This window comes from Oncorhynchus mykiss, chromosome 32 (assembly GCF_013265735.2).
Source record: "Oncorhynchus mykiss isolate Arlee chromosome 32, USDA_OmykA_1.1, whole genome shotgun sequence".
Classification (NCBI taxonomy): Eukaryota; Metazoa; Chordata; class Actinopteri; order Salmoniformes; family Salmonidae; genus Oncorhynchus; species Oncorhynchus mykiss.
Window position 1 is genome coordinate 39310007 of NC_050572.1, and position 25449 is coordinate 39335455.

The window sequence follows — 25449 nt, forward strand, 5'->3', positions numbered from 1 at the left end:
TTATTGAGTCTAGAGGTTATTTTCCTCGAGGCAGAACTGGGAAGCAGAATTGGACAGAAAATCCCATCAATGAACTGCAATTTACATAGGACTAAACAAAACCTGATTGGATTCCATGTAGACCGTCTAGGTAGACTTATTGACAGGGTTGTGCTTTATGCCTGCTTTATGTGGTTGTCAAATGATTCTTTCAGAGCTTCATTTTCTTCTAATAGGTTTTCTACTCTAGTTAATTACCAGAAAGTATTGACTGGGTTTGGATACGTATCAGAAGATTACAAATGTCAAAATAGTTATTCTAGAAAATAGATTACTTTGTGGAACACGACCATACCTTTCTAGGAGCTACCTTTCTGGTAGGCCTTATCATTCTGCAATCAATGGTTTTTATATTTTATTATTTGTATCCTCTTCACAGGGTCCTCCGAAGCTGGCCTGCAAGTCAGACAAGTCGGAGGCGAAGTCGGACGGGAAATCCGCCATCTCGACGGAGAGACCACTGAATCTTCACCGCCCTTCTGCAGATGGCAAAACGCACCACGCCTCTGGGAAGAAGATGCCCATGCCCCAAACCAAGTCTCCGACCTCCTCCCCCTTCCCTCCTGCGCCCACATCACAGGAACCCAGCGTGGAAGGCGTTACCAATCCTCCTGGGTACATTTACAGCACTGCAGGTCTGGAAGAGAAGGACCGGGGTGTTCCTAGTTGGGGGGCTCCTACTGTCACTGAGAAACTAGCGCAACTCATCGCCACCTGCCCTCCCTCAAAGGCCACCAAGGTGAAACCCCCCAAAACGACTCCCTCTCCCACCACCCACACCACTTCTAACTTTATGGCCCCCACCCAAAAGCAGCGAGACCGCGCTATGGTCAACAGGGCAACCTATTCTAGAGCGGTCCACCTAGCTCCACCCCCTCTTGTCTCTCGCCCTCCTGGCCGCCCCTATGGCTCCAGGAACAATAAAGACTGTGTTTCGGAGAAGTCACCCACCCCACCTGGGAAAGAGGAGGCAGATGGAGCCGGCAAGTCTGGCAGCAGTAACAACAGCAACAGCAGTCGCAGCAGCAGCCCTGTGCTAACCTACGCCTGCGGCAACAGCCGCCTGGCAACAACTTCAAAGGACAACAACAGCAACAGTAAAGGCGCGAAGCCGCCACAGTCCCGTCTCACTCACTGCCCACCACCCCACTCCGCGTCCTCCTCTTCCTCCTCCTCACCCTCTTGTTTGTCATCTTGCTCCTCATCAGAGAAGAGGACAGGGAGCCTGTCATGTCGCCAGGGCTCCCAAGCCTCTCAAGGACACCACTCCAGAGACCAAGAAAGTCCCTCCCAGGCAGAGGAGAGGGACAGCAGTGAGAGGGACAGCAGTGAGTGTGACCGGCACGACCCCAGAGACTTATCCAAATGCCCCCCACCTTCAGCATCCAGCAAGCAGGAGTCCAAGACTAAGGGGGCTAATCAGTCACTCAGAGGGGAGAGAAGCAAGAGCTTGAGCCCCAGTAAACGCAGTCCCAACCCCAGTAAACGCAGTCCCAACCCCAGTAAACGCAGTCCCAACCCCAGTAAACGCAGTCCCAACAGGGAAAGGGACGGTCGCACCCGCTGCATCTTCAGTCCTCTGGAGACTGTGAGATGGACTGCCTCGCAGCCAGAGCCTGCCGGCGACCGTTCATCCCCTCCTCTCAGAGACGAGTCCCCTGGAGAAGAGTCACCAGGCTCGCCTCCAGGGCAGGACAACAAACCCCTGAAGAAGCGGCGAGGCAGAAAGCCCCGCTGGACCAGAATAGTGAACCGGTCACAGAGGGCGGGCCAGGGCAGCCCAGTTGACCAGCGCGAAACCATTGTGCCTTTATCCTCAGGCCTTGATACTCCCCCACCTATACGCAGGCCTGTAGGACGGCCTCCTAACCCTAATAAGGTCAAGCCTTCCGGCGTGTCTCAACTCTTTCCACAGCCAGCCAGGAAAAGGGGACGGCCCAAGTCTAAAATGCCCAAGCTGGACGCCCCCACTCGGGGACGTCCCCCTCACAAACTGGTCCCATCCAAGGTATTTTCTTTACACAAGTCGAAAGAGGAGCAGGACCCCCCTGTTCTCCACCCGGAGGTGGACCTAAATCCTCCCAAACCTATGCCGAGGAAGCGGGGGCGACCCAAACGCCTGCCCCCCACCTTGCCGCAGGAGGGTCAGCCCCCCACTCTGGCACCGGAAGGGGGAGATGGGAAACAGTTCCGGAACAAGGGCAACGGGCAGCTCATCATGAAAACCATCATAGGCAAGATCAATAAGATGAAGAGTGTGAAACGCAAACGGTTCCTCAGCCAGATCCTATTGGGACCAGGGTCTGGACCAGAGCAGGAGTCCCCCAGAGGAACTGCCAGTGGGGTGGTGGGCCAGGTAGCAGCTGCAACCCAGTCTCTATCCTCCTTGGCTGCTTCTTTTGGTGGCAAACTGGGACCCCAGATCAACGTAAGCAAAAAGGGGACAGTATACATGGGGAAAAGGAGAGGGCGCAAACCTAAAGCATCAACAAGCCCCTCATTGGCAGCTTCAACACCTCCCCCGGAGGGGCCTTTCCTGTCCCCAAACACCACATCGCCCCTCCACCACCATCAGTCCCAGTCGCAGCAGCACCATCTCCCCACTGCTGAGGTTTTCCCCTCCCCCTCGCTCTCCCAGTCCAGTGGAGGCCAGAGCCCCATCAGTGATGCCTGCTTTGTGGAGCCAGGGGCAGTGCACTTCCTGACACACCCACACTTTCACTCCCACCACGTCCACCACTCGTTCCCCTTCCCTCCCCCGACGTTCTCAGCCCCCTCCCCTCGCACTCTGGGCTCCTCGGCTGCCGTGGCCTCCCAGAAGAAGTCGTGCCGTGGCTACCATCACCACCACCACCATTACAGGCAGCACTACCACTACCGTAAGCTATCCCCTCCCAGGCCTCTCCACCCAACATCCCCTGCACCTCTGAGTGAACTGAAAGAAGCCACCCCCTCGCCCGTCAGTGAGTCTCATAGCGAGGAAACTGTACCTAGCGACAGCGGCATAGGAACAGACAACAACAGCACTTCTGACCGGGGAGAGAAGGCCTGCGGCGTGGGGATGCCACCTGGGATGGCCAATGGGCTGCTAATGCCAGGGGTGATGGGCTCAGCTGTGGGGGTAGGAGTTGGGCTGAACCCTCATGGTGGACTAAGACACTCGTCCTCAGTGCTGCTGGAGCACCCCTCATCCTCTCCGTCACCGCTGGGGGTGAGATCCTCACCCGACCCCCGCAGGCCCCATCCGGCAGCCCCTCCCTCCACACTAGTGGGCCACAAAGAGAAACACAAGCACAAATGCAAGCGCCGGAGCCACGGCTGCCCAGGCTACGACAAGCTAAAGAGGCAGAAGCGCAAACGCAAGAAGAAGTACCTGCAGCTGCGCTCCCGGCGCCAGGACCCCGACTTCCTGGCCGAGCTGGATGAGATTGTGTTGAGGCTGAGTGAGATCCGGATAGCGCACCGCACCCCGGCTCACAGACTGAGCAGTGGGCTGGGGATGCCCCTGGGAGCTGAAGGAGCGAGCAGAGTACCAGGGTCGGGTGGCAGGGCCGCTGGGACCATAGGAGGTGCTGGTGGCCCCCCTCCGCATCACTACCTGCACAGAGACCTGCTCCCCACAATCTTCAGGATCAACTTCAGCGGCTACTACTCCCCACACCCCTCGTACCCCTGTGACTCTCTGCACTACGTCCGCAAGCCAGACCTGAAGAAGAAACGCGGGCGCCCTCCAAAGCTGCGGGAGTCAATGTCAGACGTACCTTTTGTTCACGGGCTGGGGTTCCCACTATCTAGCGGCGGGTTCTACCACCCATCCTACAGTGTTCCCTACTCCTCTGGTCCCCTTGGTCTGGGCTACTACAGAGGATACCCCCAAGCCAGCGCCCTGTACCCCCATCACCAGAACCCCCTTTCTGCCTCATCCCACCACTCCCATCATTCCCCCTCCTTCCACCCGCCGCCTCCCCCTTCCTACGTGCACCACCACCACCCGTCACACCTCCTGCTCAACCCCTCCAAATTTCACAAAAAGAAACACAAGCTGCTGAGGCAGGAGTTCCTGGGTGGGGGCCGGTCTCCCGTGCTCTACCCTACTATGTCCTCAGAGCTGTCGTTCGGCTGGCATCACAAACACAAACACAGGCACAAACACAGAGAGCGCTGTGCCGAGGAGGACGGGGAAGAGGGAGGAGGAGGGAGCCGAGGTGCAGTGGGAATGACCGAGAGCCCGGGATCGGGAAGAGGAGAACGCGGAGCCAGCGGCGCTGGAATGGCCGAATCTCTGCAGCGCTGCCGCTTCGGAAGAGACTCCACACCTACTACCACCAGTGCCAACAACCAGGCCACGGCCAACTCCCCTTCCTCGTCCTCCTCTTCCTCAGCCGAGAGGTACAAGCGCAAGGAGACATCCCTGTCTTGCCTGGGGCCCTCTCGCCTGACCCAGGGCAGTGCTGGGCCCCGGGGCCACCACCCCGTAGAGTCCTGGTTCAGGATGGGAAGCTCTGAGGCAGACTACGCTAAGCTCTCCCGGATCCCTGCGGGGGCCGACCAGAGTCCGTTCACAGAAGGGCAGGGAGAAGACCCGGCGGGCTGCTCAGACAGTGAGGAGGAAGACGAGGAGCCCCTCACGCCCACAGATGAGATGGACCCCAACTCCCAGGACCCCCCGCACCACACCAACCTGTTCGCCACCGCCCTGACCAGCACGTCGCTGAGGGGAGTCGGAGGCAGGAAGGGAGTGGCAGCGGAGAGTGCGAACTTCTCCCGGATGGAGCTGATGCTGAAAAAGGACCACTCCACGTCAGCGGAGAGGAGAGAGTTGGGTGAGTCACTGTAACAGGGCGTTCTGTTAGAGGGATGTTAGCCTACAGTACCACTGTCTTGCTGAAATCTAGTGTGTACATCAATGTGAGGGAATCCTCAGCTGTTTTTAGGCTATTTGCTTTGATAGAAATTACTTTTTTGAGAGCGTTCAAAATCCCTGTGCTATTTATAGCTCCGACTCTGATTTCTGCACCAAAATCTATCTTTGTACTACTTCGGAATTTGACCCAAATTGAATCTGACATTGTGAAGGTTATTGAATTGTGCACCAAGTTCACTTCCAAAAATAGTTCCGCTGCTGGTGCTTCAAGAATTCAGCGGTTTCTGTTTTGATTGAATGATGTCGCTTAGCTTAATTTCTTGGCAGTAAAGTAGTGAAATTGGCCTGGTATGCATAGCCATTAGTGGCAGTATTGATTCCAGGGTTATGTGTCCGTGCAGTGACCCCTTTGCAAACCACCATATGGCATAGTGAGCACTGAACACTGTGTGTCCCAAATTTCACCCGTTTCCCTTTATAGTGCACTACTTCTGACCAGAGCCTTGGTTAAAAGTATTGTGCTATAGAATAGGGTGCAATTTGGGACATGTCCATTATCTCTGCTGAATCACAGCGTTCAATGACTCAATATACCCTTTAGAAATCCCTTGGAGGGACACAATGCCATCCCTTGTACGTGCATCTACCGTCCACCGGCCCTGACATTAGATAGCCCTAACCTGTGATTAAGGGCTTGGCAGCAAAACCCCCATAATTACATAAACGGGCCCTGCTTTGTGTGTGGTTGTCATTGTAGCCTTGTAGGATGTACAGCGAGATGTTTTGTCCGTAAGAATAGTAAGAAAAGTCTTGTCGTGATAGTTGAGCTGGATGTTTTGTTACAGGCTATATTTGGTAGGCTTCCTTCCCCATCAAAGCTGTCAAACTGAAAGGCTGCTTCTGTCTGTCTTAGATCTCTGTGTACACAGCTAATATAGCTGGACAGGTAAGTCTGAGTGCTTTGGGTAATGATTCTGCTTCATCAAGCTGCCTTTGACCGCGAGATGGGCGTGTGTGCCTGTGTTACTGTGCATGTGTGAGGAGGCCAGGCACGCTTGGGTGGAAGGCTCCTGGTGAGGTAAGCAGGCAGCATGGTGTAGTTTGAACCCAGCCAGGGTAATCCAGGATTAGAGCTCAGGACACAGGGTCGTCCAGCGGTCAGACTGCACCACCACCATGGAGATAGACTAGTCGGCAGGGAGGTGGAGTGTGGAAGAACCTCGCACAGGAGTGTGAACCAGAGGAGAGAAACGTGGGGAGAAGCAGCCGGTGGAGTGCCCAGGTGCTGATTGGGCAAACTGACAGTCCCCTTTTAGTGAACAGTGCTACTATAAGTAATGTGAGTGGACTAAATGCAATAAGCTGAGAAAGTCTGGCGTCATTGTTCGTGACGTTGCGTTTCAGTTTGGTGAGGTGGGCCTAGTCTATATGTCTATCTGTAATAAACTGCATTTTGGTGAGGGATTTGGCAGTGGATGTCAAGTTCATTAAATTAGTTCAATTAAAGATTAAGCCTTGATCATTATTAGGCAGCATTGAAAGACGGAGGCTAGTTGTCGGCCTAACAGTGGAAGTAAGCTAGGACTTGGAATAAATACAAGTTCACAAGTGTCACGCTGCAGCTTATTCCTATGTTTATCATCTACTCCCCCCCCCCCCCCCTCTATCTTCTCTCCCCTCTATCTTCTCTGTCCTTGTCTGTTTATGTGCAGGCAATACATCAGGTGTCCAGACCCGAGGTGACCACTCTGCCCCTGAGGACCACCTCATGCAGCACCACAACCACCACCCTCTGTTCCACTCCCTTTCTTCCTCCTCCGCCTGCCTCTCCCACTGCGGCCACGACTCACCCTCCCAGGGCTGCTGCCTGGACAATGATGCCTCCCCGCAGCACCACTCCCACCGGGCCCAGCCCTCCAAACACAGCCTGCACCACGTCAACAAGATCCTCCGCGCCAAGAAGCTCCAGAGACAGGCGAGGACAGGCAACAACGTGGTCAAGAAGAGGGGCCCCGGGCGCCCCAGGAAGCATCCCCTGCCCTCCCCGCCCCCATCGCCGCCCCCTCCGGCTGAAGTGACCCAGACCAGGCACCGGGACCGAGGAGGAGGGTCAGGGGGAGGAGCGTGTAAAGAGGACACGGTGACAGACGCGATCGAGTCGGTGGTCCAGGGCCAGCGCAGGAAAGGCCAGAAGAGGAAACTCTGGGAGAGAGATGGGGAGGAAGAGGGGGAGGAAGGGGAGGGTGAGGAGGTAGCAGAGGGCGAGAAGGTGGAGGAACGAGCGCTGGACAGGGAGGTGAACCTGGGAGGCCTAGGGATGAGGTCCAGAGCCGGGGGAGGAAGAGGCTGGCTTACCCAAGAGGAGCTGCAGCGCTTTCGCAGGTAAAACCACCACCACCGCAGACCAACACGTGATTGTAGCCTCAACAGTGAGCACTGTGATCATGATGCTGCTTAGTTTCATAGGCAGTGCTAATCTTAGATCTTAGCAGCTGTGTGTATATATAGGAGAGTCTATCAAGCCAGTCATTACTTTAAAGTGAGTCTTGATTCTATTTCAGTGCTCTGGAGGGGAAACCAGATGGCCCCTCCTCCCCGGAACCTCCGGGCACCGTCTCCATGGAACAAGCTCCACCCATGCCTATAACCAGCCTACGGGAGAAGAGGGCAGCCAGGCCTCCAAAGAAGAAGTACCAAAAAGCTGGGCTCTACTCTGATGTGTACAAGACTGCGGAGTGGGTCCCATAATTGTGCCAGACATAAAATCTGGATAACCCGTTTGCTTACCAAAGTTCAAACCAGTAATATTTAGGGCATATATGGACATCTCACTCGCTCTTATTTTTTGTTGTCCCTGTTTCTCTTTCAGTCCTCGCAGTCAGATCCTGCAACTGAAGAAAGAGAAACTGGAGTACACACCTGGGGAACACGAGTACGGGCTTTTTCCTGCCCCCATCCATGTTGGTGAGTGTCCTTTGCACGCAAACGCACACATTTTGTCATGACATGTTACTGTGTCTTAAAATCAACTCCCTCGTTCCCCTCACGCATTCTGTTATTTTCTGTCTCCCCCCCACCCTCTTTCAGGAAAGTACCTAAGACAGAAGCGCATTGATTTCCAGTTGCCTTACGACATCTTGTGGCTGTGGAAACATGACCAGGTGATCACTTATGTTCACTGCTAAGTGTTGTTCCTTCAGAGTCGATAAACTATAATAGGAATTTGTTCGATCTATAAGGGTTTGTCTCTTTTATGACGTAAGGCCTGCGACAGACTAGCGTCCTGTCCAGCAGGTGTACTTGAACATCAAGCTTTCCTCACTCTACAAAAACAGGAGATAGGCTCCTGCACTAAGGGCAGTTTTGGCTCGGACAAGGCTACTTATGATGTAATAACCTACATTTCTTGGTCATTTTAGCTCTACGAGAAGCCTGACGTCCCCCTTTATAAAAAGATCAGATCAAGTGAGTTCACACTCTTTTCTACGGTCCAGTCAATAAAAACGTAACCAAACACTATTTCATGCTGAGCATTAAGGCAGCCATAATCTGGTCAAGCTATTGTGTGTCTGACCTTGTGTAACCTGTTTCCGCTGTAGACGTCTATGTGGATGTGAAGCCTGTCTCGGGTTATGAAGCCACCACCTGTAACTGCAGGCCTTCCGGGGAAGCCGTAGACAGAGGCTGCCTTGACGAATGCCTCAACAGGTATAAACACTGGCATTGGAGATTAAAATAGACCCGCACACTGGCATATGCTCCCTGAAGTGCCATGCTTATCTACAAGGAAAACTCCTTCAAACCTGCGTGGGTTTTCAATTTACATCAATATTCAGACACCTGCCTTGGAAAAGCATCTCAAGATGTGAATTGAATTCAGAATTATTTAAAGAATCTTGGTGTCTCGCACTTAGCAGTAATACGTATTTTCTTCCACTCCCTCAGGATGAGCTTTGCCGAGTGCTCTCCCGGCACCTGTCCCTGCGGGGAGCAGTGTGACAACCAGCACATCCAGAGGCATGAGTGGGTGCAGTGCCTGGAGCGCTTCCGTGCCGAGGGCAAGGGTTGGGGCATTCGCACCAAGGAGCCCCTCCGCTCAGGCCAGTTCATCATCGAGTACCTGGGAGAGGTCGTCAGCGAGCACGAGTTCAGGTGAGATAGATTTGAATGCATGTATTGATACACTATATATACAAAAGTATGTGGACATCCCTTCAAATTACTGGATTCCTCAATTTCAGCCACACCCGTTGCTGACGTGTATAAAATCGAGCACACAGACATGCAATCTCCATAGACAAACATTGGCAGTAGAATGGCCTTACTGAGGAGCTCAGTGACTTTCCACGTGACCCTGTTACAGGATGCCAACTTTCCAACAAGTCAGTGCGTACAATTTCTGCCCTGCTAGAGCTGCCCTAGTCACCTTTTAAGTGCTGTTATTGTGAAGTGGAAACGTCTAGGAGCAGCGATGGCTCAGCCGCAACATGGTAGGCCACAAAAGCTCATAGAATGGGGCCGCCGAGTAGCGGAGCGCTTATAAATGGTCCTTGGTTGTAACATTCAATACCAAGTTCCAAACTGCCTCTGGAAGAAACGTCAGTCCAAGAACTGTTCATTGGGAGCTTTATGAAATGGGTTTTCATGGCCGAGCAGCCGCACACAAGCCTAAGATCACCATGCGCAATGCCAAGCATCGGCTGGAGTAGTGTAAAGTTCACCGCCATTGGACTCTGGAGCAGTGGAAAAGCATTATCTGGAGTGATGAGTTCAATAATTACGCTTCAATAAATCTGGGTTTGGCGGATGCCAAGAGAACGCTACCTGCCCCAATGCATAGTGACAACTGTAAAGTTTGGTGTAGGATGAATAATTGTCTGGGGCTGTTTTTCATGTTTTGGGCTAGACCTTTTAGTTCCAGTGAAGGGATATCTTAATGCTACAGCATACAATGACATTCTAGATGATCCTGTGCTTCCAACTTTGGCAACAGTTTGGGGAAGGCCCTTTCCTGTTTCAGCATGACAATGCCCCCGTGCACAAAGCGAGGTCCGTCTAGAAATGGTTCGTCAAGATCGGTGTGGAAGAACTTGAGCCCTGACCTCAACCCCATCGAACGCCTTTGGGATTAATTGGATGCTGACTTCGAGCCAGGCCTAATCGCCCAACATCAGTTCCCGCCCTCACTAATGCTTTTGTGGCTGATTGGAAGCAAGTCCCCACAGCGATGTTCCAACATCTTGTGGAAAGCTTTCCTAGAAGAGTGGAGACTTGTAGCAGCAAAGGGGGGGATGAACTCCATATTAATGCCCATGATTTTCAAATGAGATGTTCACATACTTTTGGCCATGTAGTGTGTGTATGCATTAAGGGGCAAATCCTAACTTCCACAAGTCACATATTCACTTTGTGCTCTATTTTTATTAACAAATGTAATGCAATGGTAAATCTTAGCGCTGGGTGTAGCGCTATGTTCACAACCGGTACTATGAGTGTAGTAGGTGGCGGGTAAGGGCTGGGTTTGGATAAATAAACAAGTTGTAGGTGTGTCGAGGCTTGACCCCCCCTCACTGACCATTCTGAACATGCACCATGGCTAAATATGTGGTTGCTTCAAGTTGTGTATTTAGGTATGCCTTAAAAATCAAACGATGTATGGGCTGCATGATGCGACTACAGGCTATTGATGATTTGAGAAAGTGTAAACAAAAATTTAAAAAAAAAGCTTACTCAGTTTCTTGCCTCAAGCTGCACATGCTGTTCTCTCATCAAGTGATCATATTTTCACCCATCATACTATTCTCAAGTTAATTTTGACTCTCCAAATCGAAATAAATGTTACATATTAGTAATGGCCCATTTATCAAATGGGCAAGACAAAAAGACTTCCGGGATAGTGAATGGAGGCCACTTTCCCGCCAGTACGTTTTTAACTCATGTCTGGTAGTCTACTCCGGTAATTTTGCTGCGTGACAGGTAATATTCCGCCCAAACTCTGTATGCCATGGGCTCTCCAACCCTGTTCCTGCAGCTACCCAGTGCTTAATTTGGGAAACCAAGTAAAATCTGTTTGGCAACATCGATAGTAACATGTTTTAACAATGAAACATTTCATTAAACTGTTGACAGCCCCCCTCTCTGAGCGCTGAAGAAAGGAATGAAGGAGAGAGGGGAGGAGATGGAAACTCACGGTGGTGAGATATTCTGTAGCTAAAGGTAATGTGTCTATTAATTATGAAATTACTAAGCTAGTCAAAATAAAATGCACTAATTTGTAGGCTAAATCTGAATTTGTTTAATTTAGGCTAGACCATTCTGTACCAAATATCTTAAATAGGTATTTATTTGTTTTTCTGCCATGTGTAATATGCGGTAGGCTATATATCATATAATGGTACAATCATTTTAATTCAGCTATTTTTTGGTGGACTTGGGCTCATATATACAGTGCGTTTGGGCAGTATTAATTTTGTTACATTAGACTTATTCAAACATGTATGAAATAGTCCCCCCCAATCAAGCTACACACAATACCTCATAATGACAAGGCAAGAACAGTTTTTTTTGTTCTAGAAAATTTGATCAAATAAACTATCACATTTACATAATTATTCAGACCGTTTACTTAGTACTTTGTTGAAGCACCTTTGCCGGAGATTACAGCCTCGAGTCTTCTTGGGTATGACGCTACAAGCTTGTCATACCTGTATTTGGGTAGTTTTTCACATTCTCTGCAGTTCCTCTCAAGCGCTGTCGGCTTGGGTGGAGAGTGTCGCTGCACAGCTATTTTCAGGTGTCATACCCAAGTGTCATACCCAAGGAGATTCAATGCAGTAATCGCTGCCGAAGGTGCTTCAACAAAGTACTGAGTAAATGGTCTGGAATACTTACGGAAATTTGATATTTCAGTTTAGAATCGTTTATAAATTGGCAAGCATTTCTAAAAACCTGTTTGCTTTGTCATTATGGGGTATTGTGTAAGATTGAGGGGGATATTTAAAAATAAAAAATCTATTGTTTTTGTGAATAAAGCTGTAACATAACAAAATGTGGAAAAAGTCAAGGGGCCTGAATACTTTGTATATGTGCCTTCTAAACAATTCACACCCCTTGACTTCTTCCATATTTTCTTGTGTTTTTGCCTGAATTTAAAATGGGTTAAGTAGATATTTTTTGTGTCACTGGCCTACATGCAATACCCATAATGTTAAGCTTGATTAACTAAAAATGAGAAGCTGAAATGTCTTGAGTGTATAATTATTTAACCCCTTTGTTATGGGAAGCCGGAATATGTTCAAGAGTAAACAGTAGTAGTAATAACTTACATAAATTGCATGGACCCCATGTGAAATAAGTGTTTAACAAGATTTAAAAAAATGACTACCTCATCTTTCTACCCCACACACAATAGTGTGTGTATGTGTGTGTATATATATGTACACTCAGCAAAAACAGAAACATCCTCTCACTGTCAACTGTGTTTATTTTCAGTAAATGTAACATGTGTAAATATTTGTATGAACGTATGATTCAACAACTGAGACATAAACTGAACAAGTTCCACAGACATGTGACTAACAGAAATTGAATATTGTGTCCCTGGGGGGGTCAAAATCAAAAGTAACAGTCAGTATCTGGTGTGGCCACCAGCTGCAGTGCATCTCCTCCTCATGGACTGCACCAGATTTGCCAGTTCTTGCTGTGAGATGTTACCCCACTCTTCCACCAAGGCACCTGCAAGGTTCCGGGATATTTTGGGGGGGAATGGCCCTAGCCCTCACCCTCTGGTCCAACAGGTCCCAGACGTGCTCAATGGGATTGAGATCCGGGCTCTTCGCTGGCCATGGCAGAACACAAGCAGTATGGCTGGTGGCATTGTCATGCTGGAGGGTCATGTCAGGATGAGCCTGCAGGAAGGGTACCACATGAGGGAGGAGGATGTCTTCCCTGTAACGCACAGCATGGAGATTGCCTGCAATGTCAACAAGCTCAGTCCAATGATGCTGTGACACACCGGGGCGGCCCATGATGGACCCTCCACCTACAAATCGATCCCGAGTACAGGCCTCGGTGTAAAGCTCATTCCTTCGGCGATAAATGCGAATCCGACCATCGCCCCTGGTGACACAACTGCGACTCGTCAGTGAAGATCACTTTTTGCCAGTCTTGTCTGATCCAGCGACGGTGGGTTTGTGCCCATAGGTGATGTTGTTGACGGTGATGTCTAGGTGAGGACCTGCCTTACAACAGGCCTACAAGCCCTCAGTCCAGCCCCTCTCAGCCTATTGCGGACAGTCTGAGCACTGATGGAGGGATTGTGTGTTCCTGATCTAACTCAGGCAGTTGTTGCCATCCTGTACCTGTCCCGCAGGTGTGATGTTCAGATGTACCAATCCTGTGCAGGTGTTACACGTGGTCTGCCACTGCGAGGATGATCAGCTGTCTGTCCTGTCTCCCTGTAGCGCTGTCTTATGCGTCTCACAGTATGGACATTACAATTTATTGCCCTGGCCATATCTGCAATCCTCATGCCTCCTTGCAGCATGCCTAAGGCACGCACAGATGAGCAGGGACCCTGGGCATCTTTCTTTTGGTGTTTTTCAGTAGAAAGGCCTCTTTAGTGTTTTCATAACTGTGACCTTAATTGCCTACCGTCTGTAAACTGTTAGTGTCTTAGTGACCGTTCCACAGGTGCATGTTCATTAATTATGGTTCATTGAACAAGCATGGGAAACAGTGTTTAAACCCTTTACAATGAAGATCTTTGAAGTTATTTGGATTTTTATGAATTATCTTTGAAAGACAGGGTCCTGAGTTTAGAAGCTAAATTAGTGCTGAATTTAGAAGCTCAAGCATTTCGCTACACCCGCATTAACATCTGCTAATCACGTGTATGTGACCAATAAAATGTGATTTTGATATACACATACATACCCAGGGTTGGGGAGTAATTGATTACATATAATCCGTTACATGTAAGGGATTACAAAAAATCTGTAACAATAATCCCTTACGTTACCAGCAAAAAATATTGTAATCTGATTGGATATTTTTGAAAAACTAGATTACTTTTTAAATCAGAAACGATGTTTGAGAACTCTTTGACACTTCTGTATTTTTTCAATGACATTCAAATCAGCGTTGAAGAAAGGCATACGTTTAAATTTGTTAAGGGAGTCTGACCATAAATCAGACCACTATGATAACACACCAAATGTGTTTGATGGATCGCAGGAATTGGCTTTTGTAGGCTATAGTCCAAGCTTTGTCTTCCAATGGTGCGACTGCTGTCGGCATCCAAAGATTATCCACTTTGAATAAACACTTGGAGGTAAGGATGACAGCAGTGGTGTAATCTACGGCGCCCGGATATCACTTATTGTTATCAACACAGCGCATTGATGTGAATCACACTGCTGCTCTCATTTACCTATTGTTGTGGATGGCTGTTCACAAATCTAAATGTGTATTTGAACCCAATGGTTGAATTCAAGAAGTTTAAGCAGCCTATCAATCATTGTTTTTGAAACCAGTGGACAGCCAGTGAAAAATGCTCTCTTGCTTCAGCTGCATAGTTCGGATCCCAGCCTATGGAATAAAAGTGAGGCTTTTATTGCTCAGTCTAATTCATGGTAAGAAAAATCCATAGGCCTAATGGACACATGTTCAAACTTACACACTTTTGATAGACGTAAAGGGGCAATCTGTAGTTTGTACATTTTTGGACTTATAAATGATATATCCATTGATTCTTAAGAATATAACTTATAAATGCCTCGAGCTTAGTTCAACTGTCACACTTCATGAGAACCCAAAATATAAGCTTGTTTCTCCAATGTTTGTAAACATTGTAAATGTGAACAAACACTGTCATGGATGGTCAGTCCTTTCATCGGTAGCTCTGTCTATTAATCTGAGAGTGGTTAAGTTTCTCCAGGCCCATCCCTCAGCTTTTTACCAAACGAGAGGCGGGGCAAACATTTTTATTGTTTCATTTGTGGATTTGCTCTTTAAAAAACTGCATGTTATCAAGATGTCAAAGTGTCACCAACAAAAAGGTTAACAATAGGCCTATAGCAAATGCAGCATATGGCATTCATTTTTCACATGTAATAGCACTTTTCAGTAGTGCTCAATGCATGCCATTCCATGAGCGAAATGTTTATTTTTCAAATCGAATCAATGAGCACAATCAGTCCTCCATGACAATAACATCATTAACAACAGAGTAGGGCTGGCTAATAAGCCCTTTGTTTGGGGGTTATGCTCAGGCAAGACAATTTGGCTAATTTATACTTACACATTTCCAAGTCCTGTTTTTGAAAGTTTTTTTAAAATGTTAAGATATAATTTAATTATATTATACAGTAGAAAGTGATGGGTTAGAAGCCTACAGTGCTTCCTCCTTTAAAAGTTGCATCATACTGCAGAACATACTGCTGCAGCATTCTATGGCACGTTATTTAATTGTCAGCCATTCTTTACGTTAATGCAAGTTAGTGCTAGTTTGACCACCAGAGGACAACTTTGAAGCATTTGAAAGTCTCCCATATTGGTATTACTTGAGAATTTAAAACCTTTTTTGTAATAACGTAGTATATGGGATTGTTCTGAAGAAATTTGGCTTAATTGGATTAATGTTATGGTGTTTCTTTTCCGAGAAAAACGAAACCCTCATGGTTTTCGTTAGGATGGAATGGAAAATATTATGCTTCACAACGTGACAATCGGGAATAGGATACAGCATAAGAGGATTCTAAATTAATATATAAGGGGCATAACATTTCCACACCCTAATTGTAGTGAAACCAATACTCATTTTTTTCAATGATGTGACTCTCTGCCAATAATAACATTTTTAGAGGATTGTAGGATTCTAAATTAGTATCTAAGTATCCATTAGGATCTGTGAGAATATCTAAGGGGATTTTTATATACTTCTTATTTAATGAATAATAATCACTTTTTTTTAAAGTAACAATATTTTGGAGATTTCCATTTTCATTTAACCTTGAGTGAGCGAGGAAAAATACAACTTGATGGTCGGCAGTACAGTACTGGGTTATTTAGCTAAAGAATCCCAATGTCGTGCGGGCAGGGCACGCGGGAGACCGGGGTTCAATTCCCCGACGGGGAGGAAGGTGTAGGCTGTCCTTGTAAATAAGAATTTGTTCCATATGTGTTATTTCATAGTTGTGGTGTCTTCACTATTATTCTACAATGTAGAAAATAGTAAAAATAATGAAATCTTGGAATGAGTAGGTGTCAACTTTTGATTGGTACTTAAATAATTTGCTTAATATTATGGTGTTTCTATTCCAAGAAAAACGAAAACCCCTCTGGGTTTCCGTTAGGATGGAATGGAAAATATGGCGCTGTACAATGTGACGGCCGGCAGTACAGTACTGGGCTATTTAGCTAAAGAATCCCAATGTAGTGCGGGCAGGGCACGCGGGAGACCGGGGTTCAATTCCCCGATGGGGAGGAAGGAGTAGGCTGCCCTTGTAAATAAGAATTAAAACAAATATATTTAACCAATACCCAAACTGAGTTTTGGTGAAAATAAAAATCTCATTGATTTATCAAGAACAGTCCCTATGCTTATCTCAGAGCAGCAAGAAAAAGTGCTAAAATAGTTTTAGGCTATTGCTTCTAATTTCAATATGCTACACCACTTTTAACAGCACATTACCCAACACTAGTGATACTCATGTCTTTTACGGTAGACCTACAGTATATCGAAAAATATGTGACTCTCCGCCAATTATTGCATAGAGGATTTTAAATTAAAACCAAAAGCCACCTCAGAGGTCTCCTGGTGGCGGCCGGCACGGGTATCGAACCTGCATATGCAGTAATGCATTTTGCGCTTCGGGAGCCCCCATCCACTCCGGAAAGTATCAAAATACAGAGAGGTGTTGAAGGTATATTGTCCTGCTAATAGCCCGTCATTGGCTTTTATAATACTATACATGGTGGCTAGGTCAGGATAACCAACACATTTCTTTATTTAAGACTATCAGAAAGAATGTTGGTACTGAATTTTTTTGATCCAAAGCCATGAATGAGTGTCACTCAGCTTTATGTAGGTGCCGGCTATATGAACGTGTCATCAACTTGATAATATATAACTTTATTTTGGAGGTTATTTAGTTTTTTAAAAAACAACGAAATATTGTAATCTGAATAAAGGCAAACATTTATTTCTGTTTTTAGAGGGAGAAAAATGCTGGGCCAATTGTGCGCCGCCCATAAAGGCCAAAATATAGCCCTGCTAATAGCCATAATGGAGCTGTACAACGTGACCGTGTGTTTGAAAGAGTATATTCCAGTAAGCAGCAACAATTGAGTTAGTAATGTAACACTTCAGAGTCCTTAAGCATTGAATACATTGCAGGTATAGGGGATGTTCATACCTACAGTAGCCGGGCTATAAAGAGTATTGTCCTGCTAATCGGGCTACAAGTGTTTGAAAAACTGTTTGTCAAAATGCCACCAGCTGTCCATCACTACTGTAAATAAAAACAAAGCGTTATTTTTTACATTCTTTATTGTAAACACAATGTCACAAATAATTTGTATATACCTTTCTAATTACTTTTAGAGTTTGGGATTTATTTGATTAATGTTATCGTGTTTCTATTCCAAAGAAAATGAAAAACATTCTGGGTTTCTGGGAACTGAAAATATGGTGCTGTACAACGTGTACAATGTAAAATTAGCAAGAAAAAGGTCATTCTTGGAAATGGGGTGAGACATGGTTACTAATTTGTAAATAAAGCCAGTTTAGTTCTATTTTTAGAGGGAGAAAAACCTTAAGTCATCTTATGGGTCTCCCAGTCAAGACCTGCATGGGTCTTGAACCAGTATCTGTAGCAACACAGCTTGCACTGCAATGCAGTGTCTTAGACCGCTGCACCACTCAGGCGCTGTACAACGTGACCGGTCGGGAGTGGCCTACAGTAAGAGCAAAATAGTCATAATAACCTAATAAAAACCTTAGTGTAACAACAGTTTTAGTAAGTAATACTGAAGTCGTGCACAATTATCAGTTTCTATTTCGGTTTATGTCGCCCATTCATTTTTAGAGACACAGTAGGAACCAAAAGCATAATCAGTGCTCTAACTCCCCTTTGCGCTGGTCTGGTGCAATGAAGTGGTGACGCAGGGAACCGTACTAAACCACATATTACCTCTAAAACCCACGGTGTAAGCTCTCAACTTTTAAAGGAGGAACCACTGTACATAACCAACCCATATTATAAAATGTAACATCCATATATGGCCAGCTATGTCAATTTTAACCTTCAATAGATGTCGTTCAATTGGTAACATACATTTTTGTCCTCTAATGCCTAAAGGGAAAGTAATCTAAAAGTAACTGAATGTAATCAGATTAGGTTGGATTACCCAACCTAAAGTTACTGATTACAATTTTGGATAGGTAAGTAGTAAGCGTAACTAACTGATTACATTTAGAAAGTAATTTACCCAACCCTGCACATAACCACATACATATATTTCCCACAAACCCTACCACCCCTCCCCTAATTGGAGTAAACTAGTAAACAACAGCACTTAGGCTTCTACTTCCAGCTGATACATATATACATTTTACAGACATAATGTATTTTACAATTGTTATATTTTGTTTGTTTTTAGGCCTGGCCTTCCTCTAACCTGCACCTCTCCCATCTATTTCTGATGTCCGTCCAGTTTGATTTCTATTTGCCAGATATTTATAACTGTGCTATTAAATTAAAGTTCTGAATCTATACATTTTACAGACACAGTATATTTTACCTTTTGTTATCTTGTTATTAGTCGTACCCTACAGCTCCATTAAACCCCTCCCTTCTATCCATATTGGATTTCTATTTGCCATATATTTTTAAACTGTGCTGTGATGTTTCACAAAAGTTCTGAACCCTTCTAGTCTAATAGTTTCTAGAGATTTTCAAATGAAAAACATTTTGTCTAAAAGTGTTATTATATTCTTGATCAATTGACTGACTTTTCAAATCACCCAGTATTTCTTTCTGCGGAGTTAGCACCAGGTAAATGTTGCAATTCTTCAGCCGTTCCTGGACCTGTGACCAAAAACGAGCTAGCTAAAAACGAGTACCAAAATAAATGATAAAATGACTGTCTCTTCGCAGCAAAATCTGCAGAGCTGTGAATGTTGTATCCCCCATAGAAATAACATTATTGGTTGCAAGAATTTTGTATAATCATTTAAATGGAAAAATTCTAAGTTGAATACGGTGTTGTTTTGCGTGTCAATTCATAAAACATGTGCCATGGAATCAGAACATCAGGGGAAAAAATACATTTTGGAGATTTCGTTTTCAAATAACCGAAAGTGAGAGGTTGTAATCGGAATAAATGTTTGCTATAGAACCAGTTCGGATTTAAGTATAACTTGTGTATGACTGACGCCTTTAATGAGGTTGAATGCTTTAATATTTAATTTCTGCCCTCCAAATTCCTTATATAAATAGGCCCTTGCGCCTCCTTAGTGCCAGCCGAATATAGAGCAATATATTATTATTATTATATAATATAATATAGAGACATTTTGACTTAAGTGTAAGTTGGGAAGGATTTGCGGCCAAATGTATTGTATTCTTCCGTTAAATCATGATTCTATTTTTGTGCACTTTTAACTGGTTCTGTAGTGTCAGTCTGTGTTCCTAAACGCTGCATAGTATTATTATCTTTTAATGTCCCTCTGTCCCTCTTCCCCGTCCTGTAGAAGTCGCATGATGGAGCAGTACTTCGCCCACAGCGGCCAATACTGTCTGAACCTGGACAGCGGCATGGTGATCGACAGCTACCGGATGGGCAACGAGGCCCGCTTCATCAACCACAGCTGTGAACCCAACTGTGAGATGCAGAAGTGGTGAGTTAGTAGGACAATAATATGCCATTTAGCGTGCATATATTTTGGTATGGGTGGCCCAAGCGGGAATAGAACCCACTATCCTTGGCGTTGAAAGCGCCATGCTCTACCAACTGAGCCACACATGACAACTCTAGTAGTGCTTGGGGTTCAGCTAGGGACGGTTTACCGGACACAGTACTTACTTTACCGAAAAGCATGTTCAATGGATATTCTCCCATTAAAAGTGCTTCTTAGTCCTAGACGAGGCTAAATCTGTTTCCAGGAAACTGCCTCTTTGGCTAATGTTGAGGAGCTAATTCTCTAGTCCAGAAGACAGTCCGTTAACACACAATAGTATGATTTACTAAGTGTCTACCAAGCTTGTTATTTTTGACAGGGAACAATACATGAAAGGTAGAACACAAGGTAAAACCAAGGTTACGAGATGGAATTGAAAGGAAGTGAAACAGACAGTTGTCGCTTAGATTTTCACTGCTGAGAGGTAACTTAATACTGGTGCAGACGCTTTGTAAATCTGCACCTAAATCCCCTCACCCCCTCCACTTAATGGTCTGCTTCTGTCACGATAACCTGATAAGATCACGTCGTCCGGACTATGCCCGAGTTTACCACACTAAACAGTTTAAAGCCCTTTCACTGAGATAAACCAATTGGCCAACCCTCAGACTATTACAGGATTGCACACCTCAGTCAGATCAAGCAAGACAGTTGTAGACCTGGTTAAGCAGGCATCTGAATCATTGGTTCCTTCTCTAAGATGCATAACTATTATCGTTTGTCTGGTTGGGTTGAATGAAAAGGCAAATGGGACCTTAACATGTTCATCCCACCGTTTAAGTGAAGAGGAATTTCAGCAACTCTTGGAGGACAGTTGAAGTTGATAAAATAGCTTTTTCATTGTTGAAAGTGTTGTTTAATCCCAAAAGGGCCTGAACATAGACGGTAAAAACAGTTAACGGCTGTTGAGAAAAGACCTGTTTTCTTCCTTGCCGTTCGTGAACATCCAGTCAGTAAACTAGGACACACCGATCTAACAACTCTGTCTCTGCTGTGGTGTGGAGCAGGCCTCGAATAAGAGATTCTACAGGGATAGAGAATTTCCAGTGTGAAGCATGGCCAGTCATCCATCTTGTCACAGAAGAGCGATTATACGGCGTGGTAGCTGGGGCCTTGGACACAGCTGTACTAGTGCCCAGAGACAATGTGCCGAAACTGCTTTTAAATTAGACGGCAAAGGGAAAGTGCAGCCTACACTGTTGTACTGTGCAGGGAGATAAAGAAAGAATGCTGCCAAATTGGCACCCTATTCCCTATATAGTGCACTACTTTTGACCATAGTTCTTTGCTCAGGCTGTGCCCTATGCTCAAGTTCAAAGCCTGCCTGGGAAAATCTGAGCTCTCCCTTCCGCTCACTCTCTTCCCTCCTGTCTGTTGCTCCTTCAGGTCGGTGAATGGGGTGTACAGGATCGGCCTCTTCGCCCTCAGGGACATGAGCAGCGGCACGGAGCTCACCTACGACTACAACTTCCACTCCTTCAACACCGAAGAGCAGGTGGGTGTGGCTGCACATCAACCATCTTCTCTCAGTTACAGACCCAACTTAACCTGATTCCAGATCTGTTTTTGCCACGGCAAGCTAGCAAAAACAGATCTGGGACCAGGCTACCCCCATCTCTCTCTTAGTTATATTACCATCCAAGAGCGCTCAACTGGGTTTCGATCTTTGATCTAAATTCTCCCCATTGTTCCCTTTTCCTGGCACACACACACACATTCCTTTGTATCACCTCATACCTTGACCTTCTCTCCTCTTACCTTCTCCTTCCTACTACTGCTTACTCTCTCTCTCGCCCCCCACCTCTCTCTCTCTCCAGCAAGTGTGTAAGTGTGGCTCTGAGGGCTGCCGGGGTATCATTGGAGGGAAGAGTCAGCGACTCAACGGGATGCCTGGGAAGACGGGCGGGGCACGGCGACTGGGTCGACTCAAGGAGAAACGCAAGTCCAAGCACCAGCTGAAAAAACGAGTGCGTGTAAGGGAGCGGGGGAGTGAGGCAGGAGGAAATGTCAGAGAAAAAAGGTTATCAGGTGTCTTGTTACTGCTGCCGTAAATGGGTCTTTTGATATTTACCGTTGTCGGCTGTTTTTACACAGCGGACGGTGCATAATGCACAAAGACATATTCTGATCCTAAATCAGTCCAATTTTTGCTTTTTCTTTAGCTCTGTAACCTAGAGTGCGGTCTCCTACCCGGTTAGGTTTATTTTAAGGGGCAGTGTCTATGTAGGACTGTGGTTCTTTGTTTCAAAGGATGTTTTTGTGGTGTGGAAGGTTCTATAATAAAAAAAAGATTACACAATGGACATGAATCGTGAGATGGGTGGACTTAACAGAGGCATATGATCAGCAGTACTCATATCTCTAACTCTCCCCTTCTTTTCCCAAGGAGGAGGAATCAAGTGACAGCAGCAAGTTTTATCCCCACCTTCTCATGAAACCCATGTCCAATAGAGAGAGGTAACCACACACACACACACACACTGCGCGCCCGTGCCAAACACTCAACCACTCTCCCCATCATGCACACGCCAACACACATACTCACCGCTCTGTCTCTCTCTCTCTCCGTGGCTCAGAAACTTTGTGCTGAAACACCGGGTGTTCCTGCTCAGGAACTGGGAGAAGATGAGGGAGAAGCAGGAGCTGCTGAAGAGGGAGGGCGAGAGGGAGGCCAGCGGCGGCCTGTCCATCTACACACGCTGGGGAGGAGTCATCCGCGACGATGGAAACATCAAGTCAGGTCAGTATGTGAGGAGTCAGAGGCGAGTGTGAGCGAGGAATCAGGGGACCATAGCCATGTGTGCAGAATCACAGAACTAGAATGAATAGAATAATCATTCTATTTCTATATGCAGGAATGTACCAGAGGTAAGTTTTCCAAAAAGTTTTGTAACACTAGTATGATCTTTCCTCCTTTGCTTACAATAGACTTGTGATGATATTAGTGCCACAAAGCTTTTAGGGAAACTCCGCAGTTTAGTCCTGATTTTATAAAACTGGTTGTTTGGATGCTGATTGGCTAAGCAGCGTTCCAAACCATGCTGTATTTGCCGTCACAGGCACACTATGCCCGCTAACAGTTCCATCTGAAAATGATCACTGCGCCTCTCCCATAAGAGTATCATGTTGCTGTCCAAATTCATCTCTTGTATTTATCTCAGCTAGCACATTATTTATCCTTGCTTCCAGCCTAGCATTTAGTTAGGTACAGTGGGGGTTAATATAAGCTTCGCTGTCTGCCTGTCTGACCCCGGAACACTTTTTACTTTGGAATTTCAATCTCTGCACCATACATAGACTGTGAACGGTGCCTAGGCGATACAACTATGCAAAAATTATTAATAACTTGGGTCACGTCTGTAGAGTGAAATAGCTAACAACCAGATTTGTCTGCACTATATCTTCTGGTGAAATAATTATAATTTACTCATCAAAATAAGGTTTTAAAGAAAATATGTACAATACCAGTCAAGTTTGAACACACCTACTCATTCAAGGGTATGTATTTATTTGTACATTGTAGAAAAATAGTGAAGACATCAAAACTATGAAATAACAAATATGGAATCATGTAGTTAGTGTTAAACAAATGTAAAAATATTTTGGATTCTTCAAGGTAGCCACCCTTTGCCTTGATGACAGCTTTGCACACTCTTAGCATTCTCTCAACCAGCTTCATGAGCAATGATTTTTCCAACAGTCTTGAAGGAGTTCCCACATATGCTGAGCACTTGTTGGCTGCTTTTCCGTCACTCTACGTTCCAACTCATCCCAAACCATCTCAATTGGGTTGAGGTTGGGTAATTGTGGAGGCCAGGTCATCTGATGCAGCACTCCATCACTCTCCTTGGTCAGATGGCCCTTACACAGCTTGGAGGTGTGTTTTGGGTATTTGTCCTGTTGAAAAACAAAATGACAGTCCCACTAAGCGCAAACCAGATGGGATGGGGTATCGTTGCAGAATCCTGTGGTAGCCATGCTGGTTAAGTGTGCCTTGAATTCTAAATAAATCACTGACAGTGTCACCAGCAAAGCACCATCACACCTCCACACATGCAGAGATCATCCGTTCACCTACACTGCGTCTCACAAAGACACAGTGGTTGGAATCAAAAATCTCAAATCAGACCAAAGGACAGATTTCCACTGGTCTAATGTCCATTGCTTGTGTTTCCTGGCCCAAGCAAGTCTCTTATTTTTAATGGTGTCCTTTAGTAGTGGTTTCTTTGTAACAATTCAACCATGAAGGCCTGCATCACACAGTCTCTTCTGAATAGTTTACGTTGAGATATCTATTACTTGAACTCTGAAGCATGTATTTGGGCTGCAATTTCAAAGGCTGGTCATTTCAACTTATCCTCTGCAGCAGAGGTAACTCTGGGTCTTCCATTCCTGTGGCAGTCCTCATGAGAGCCAGTTTCATCATTGCGCTTGATGGTTTTTGCGACTGCACTTGAAAACGTTCAAAGTTCTTGAAATGTTCTGTATTGACTGACCTTCATGTCTTAAAGTAATGATGGACTGTCTCTCATTTGAGCTGTTCTTGTCATAATATGGACTTGGTCTTTTAGCAAATAGGGCTATCTTCTGTATACCACCCCTACCTTGTCACAACACAACTGATTGGCTCAAACGCATTAAGAAGGAAAGAGAATCCACAAATTAACTTTTAACAAAGCACACCTCTTAATTGAAATGCATTCCAGGTGATTACCTCATGAAGCTGGTTGAGAGAATGCCAGGAGTGTGCAAAGCTGTCATCAAGACAAAGTGTGGCTACTTTAAAGAATCTAAAATATATTTAGATTTAAGACTTTTGTTAACTACATGATCCCATGTGTTATTTTATAGTTTTAATGTCTTCACTGTTATGCTACAATGTAGAAAATAGTAAAACATAAAGAAAAACCCTTGAATGAGCAGGTGTGTCCAAACTTTTTACTGGTACTGTAATGTATTTTTTCTAAAAGCAAAACAGCCTTTATATTTAAGTAATACGGCACACGAGGCAGTGATGTATCATGAATACAGACACAGGTAAATGGGTTGACTGGCCCTCTGCTGTTACATTGGGCTGAACAACGCCATTTACCTGTAACTATTCATGATACAGCACTGCCTCTTGTGGCTTATTGCTTACATATAATGGGTATGTTTTGTATGCGGTGTCAATGTTTTTGATGGCTTGTTGACTGTGTGTGTGTGTGTGTGTGTTTGTCACGTTGTCGTCGCAGACGTGTTCCTGACACAGTTCTCGGCGCTGCAGACGTCCCGGTCGGTGCGCACGCGGAGGCTGGCGGCGGCCGAGGAGAACACGGAGGTCACCCGCACCGCCCGCCTGGCGCACATCTTCAAAGAGATCTGTGACATGATCACCAGCTACAAGGGTCAGTGACACACACACACACATGCAATACTCGCTGACACACACACTCGTGTGTACTGTACTCCTTCACATCAACTCCCTAGTCTCTAGACAAACTTTCATTGCCATCTCTGATGTATTCAGAGAGACTTCTGGTCAACCGGGTTTTAATTCAAGCGAATGGTTAAGACGGTATAAAGTCAACACTTCTCTGTAATG

At 46.0% G+C, this 25449-nt stretch overlaps 1 protein-coding gene across 4 annotated transcripts in view; it reads left to right on the forward strand.

The window, feature by feature from the left end:
• LOC110487650 (histone-lysine N-methyltransferase ASH1L) overlaps positions 1–25449 on the forward strand; it is a 49391-nt gene that overhangs the window by 6789 nt on the left and 17153 nt on the right. For 3 of the 4 annotated variants that reach the window (XM_036971017.1, XM_036971016.1, XM_036971018.1), the window contains 14 exons: positions 419–4862; positions 6616–7285; positions 7465–7638; positions 7773–7867; positions 7991–8064; positions 8323–8368; positions 8503–8611; positions 8849–9055; positions 19659–19805; positions 21252–21360; positions 21683–21838; positions 22252–22322; positions 22442–22605; positions 25100–25252. In XM_036971017.1, the coding sequence (XP_036826912.1) occupies positions 419–4862; positions 6616–7285; positions 7465–7638; positions 7773–7867; positions 7991–8064; positions 8323–8368; positions 8503–8611; positions 8849–9055; positions 19659–19805; positions 21252–21360; positions 21683–21838; positions 22252–22322; positions 22442–22605; positions 25100–25252 (6619 nt within the window). The remainder of the gene's footprint in view (positions 1–418; positions 4863–6615; positions 7286–7464; positions 7639–7772; positions 7868–7990; positions 8065–8322; positions 8369–8502; positions 8612–8848; positions 9056–19658; positions 19806–21251; positions 21361–21682; positions 21839–22251; positions 22323–22441; positions 22606–25099; positions 25253–25449) is intronic. The other variant, XM_036971019.1, reaches the window with a different exon arrangement.